At 57.7% G+C, this 2,802-nt stretch overlaps 1 protein-coding gene across 1 annotated transcript; it reads left to right on the forward strand.

Moving 5' to 3' along the window:
- The first annotated feature begins 98 nt into the window (after positions 1–98).
- On the forward strand, positions 99–2,717 carry LOC127752117 (protein obstructor-E-like). The gene is made up of 3 exons (XM_052276732.1): positions 99–214; positions 1,903–2,187; positions 2,473–2,717. The coding sequence occupies exons 1-3, from the start codon at positions 166–168 to the stop codon at positions 2,691–2,693; spliced, it is 555 nt and encodes a 184-aa protein (XP_052132692.1). The 5' UTR covers positions 99–165; the 3' UTR covers positions 2,694–2,717.
- Positions 2,718–2,802: the final 85 nt, after the last annotated feature.

The following is a 2,802-nucleotide window of genomic DNA, read 5'->3' on the forward strand; positions in this document are numbered from 1 at the left end:
TCCCCCTCTCTGCCCCGCTCCCCCTGGAAGGTCACCGTGTGCGAGAGAGAGACAGAGAAACACCGTGTGGACGGCCCGGGGCGCGCGTGCCTTGCCTTGCCGCACCTCCGCCGCCCGCCAGTCCCACTCCGAGCAGCAGCGCGTCAGCACCTCCCCGCCGACACCATGAGCCCCCTGGCCGTCCTGGCCGCCCTGGCCCTCCTCGTCTGCGGCAGTAAGTAGTAGTATGGTCGCTTGACGTCTTCTCCTTTTGTTGTCAGCCGAAATTTACGATTATATGTTTTGCAAGAAAAATAAAAATAATTGAAACTCTTAATAATGTGCTTCGATTCGAGACTCGCGAATTGGCCGGATCTGGTCGAGGGCGCCGCCATTCAGCATGGCGTGACTGCAGTACATGCAAATCGTTCCGCGATTGATGCGCTCATTTCGACACCTGTCCGCGTGTCGTAAAATCGCCGACATTTGTTCCATTTGCGAGGTAGCAAGAGCAAGTAGTAACGGTGGTGTCCGTTTTCCTGGCGGTCAGTGGCAAACGTTGCACTTAATGTAATGTATCAACATTTTATTGTGATCTAATGTTGACACGCCAAACGAATGACTGTACGAAACTTGATACAGTTACGTAAAGATGATGCGTGACAGTGAGGTTTGTCCTTCCCTCTGGAGGCTCCAGTGGACACGGCCCAGCCTCCGCAGCATGGAGCCTCTGCACCCGAAACCGGAATCCCCGGCCCGGGCGACGGCGACCCGCAGGGCCTTGAGCGCCTCGAGCCGCGCGCAAGGTCAAGGGTCACACTGAGCAGTGACCGCCATTGCCTCACCCTGCTAGGCTGCAGGTGCGGGAGTGCTCGGAGATAGAGCTGACCGAAGAAGCAAGATGGACCGCTCCGGAAGCTGGGCCACAGAGGGGCTGCTGGACCCGCTTTGAGGCTCCAGCCTGGAGGCTCCCAACATAGAGGCTCTCAGCCTGGACGCTCCCAGCCTGGATGTTCCCAGCCTGGAGGCTCCCAGCCTGGATGTTCCCAACCTGGAGGCTCTCAGCCTGGAGGCTCCCAGCCTGGATGTTCCCATCCCAGCCTGGAGGCTCCCAGCCCGGAGGCTCCCAGCCTGGAGGCTGCCAGCCCGGAGGCTAACAGGCTGGAGGCTCCCAGCCCGGAGTGTCCAGCCTGGAGCGTCCTTCCCCCGTGTTGCGCCTCCTCTGCTGACCTTTCGAGCTCCCCTGGCAACGGCGAGTCGTGAGTCACTCGCGCGGGCCCCGGACCACAACACCTCACGAAAATAGGTTCCAATAAAAGGGAGGTCACACGAGGAGTAAGAGGCATCAGTCAGCACAGCCTGAGACAACGCGTGCGCCGCCAACCACGCCTTGTCGTCTATTTGTGCAACATGCTCACACCGGCACGTCTCCCGTATGGAAGATGATGTATGCCAAGGCCGAGTCAGTCGGTGAGCAGGTCTTTTGTTTGGGGCTACATGACGCGGGCCTGCAGGGGCGCGGCCTGGACTCGACGCGCACGTCAGGTGGGCTTGGGGGGGGGGGGGGGCTCTCCAGAGTCTGGAGGATCTGGACCACGTCTAGAGGATCTGGACCACGTCTGGAGCCTGGGAGAGGGGAGGGCGGCCGCACGAGAACGCGGGCGCGCGACTGGTGGCCTACCCCGGCTCTGACGGGCGCCCACCACCGAAGCGTGGGTTCCTTTACTTTAAAAAAAAAAAATCAGAAAAAAACAGGGAAAATGTGAGAAAAACCGAGAACCACGGCAAAAAAAAAATCAGTGAAAATCAATCAAAATGAGAAAAAATAAGAAAGATTAGAAAATGTCAAAAAATCAAGGAAATAAAGAACATTTGGTGTACTATGCAGTTTATGGTAACTCTCGCCCACCACTTTTTCCTCAGGTTCCGGACAGTTCCAGCAGCAGTTTCAGCAGCAGCCGTTCCAGCAGCAGCCGTTCCAGCAGCGGCAGCAGTTCCAGCAGGCTTCAGGCTCGGGCTTCAGCTGCCCGGACAGGTACGGCTACTTCGCCAACCCGCGGCAGTGCGACGCCTACTACAAGTGCAACGACGGCGTCGCCAGCGAGGAGCTGTGTCCGGAGGGCCTGCTGTTCAACGACAAGAGCACCCCGTTCCAGTACCCCTGCAGCTACCCGAACGAGGTCCAGTGCCTCACCCGTTCCGCCCTACGTGAGTATAGTAGTTTAGTACAGCAGAACCGCTCTCAACTACGCGTGCGAATGGTGCCCCCAAGGGCAGGGGTACAAATATTATGGTCCCCGACCGAAAAGGGAACATGACCACAAACAGAGCTCTGAGGAGATGATATTTGTACCACAGGGTACCACAGGGATACAGATATCAAGGGATCTACTGGACATCAGTGGACATTCTAATTTTTTTTTTACCCCATGATATTTGTACCCCCTATCGCACGTCGTACTTGTTGACAACGAGCGCTGGTGCTGCTTGCAGAGCCCGCGCAGCCCACGGCGGACTGCCCGCACCAGTTCGGGTACTTCCCGCTGGGCGACGCCGCGCACTGCGGCCAGTTCCTCAACTGCGCCGCGGGCCGTGGCCACGTCTTCGACTGCCCCGACGGGCTCGCCTTCAACCCCCAGAGCTACCAGTGCGACTGGCCCGACCAGGTGCCCAGCTGCGACGCGGAGGGTAGGTGCCGGAGGACGCCCCGCTAGGAAAATGGGATATCGAAACGATATCGAAACGACATCGAAACGATATCGAAACGATATCGAACGATATCGAAACGATATCAAAACTATATCAAAACGATATTAAAACGAT

Source organism: Frankliniella occidentalis, unplaced genomic scaffold (genome assembly GCF_000697945.3).
Source record: "Frankliniella occidentalis isolate FOCC.00 unplaced genomic scaffold, Focc_3.1 Scaffold4172, whole genome shotgun sequence".
NCBI classification, from domain to species: domain Eukaryota; kingdom Metazoa; phylum Arthropoda; class Insecta; order Thysanoptera; family Thripidae; genus Frankliniella; species Frankliniella occidentalis.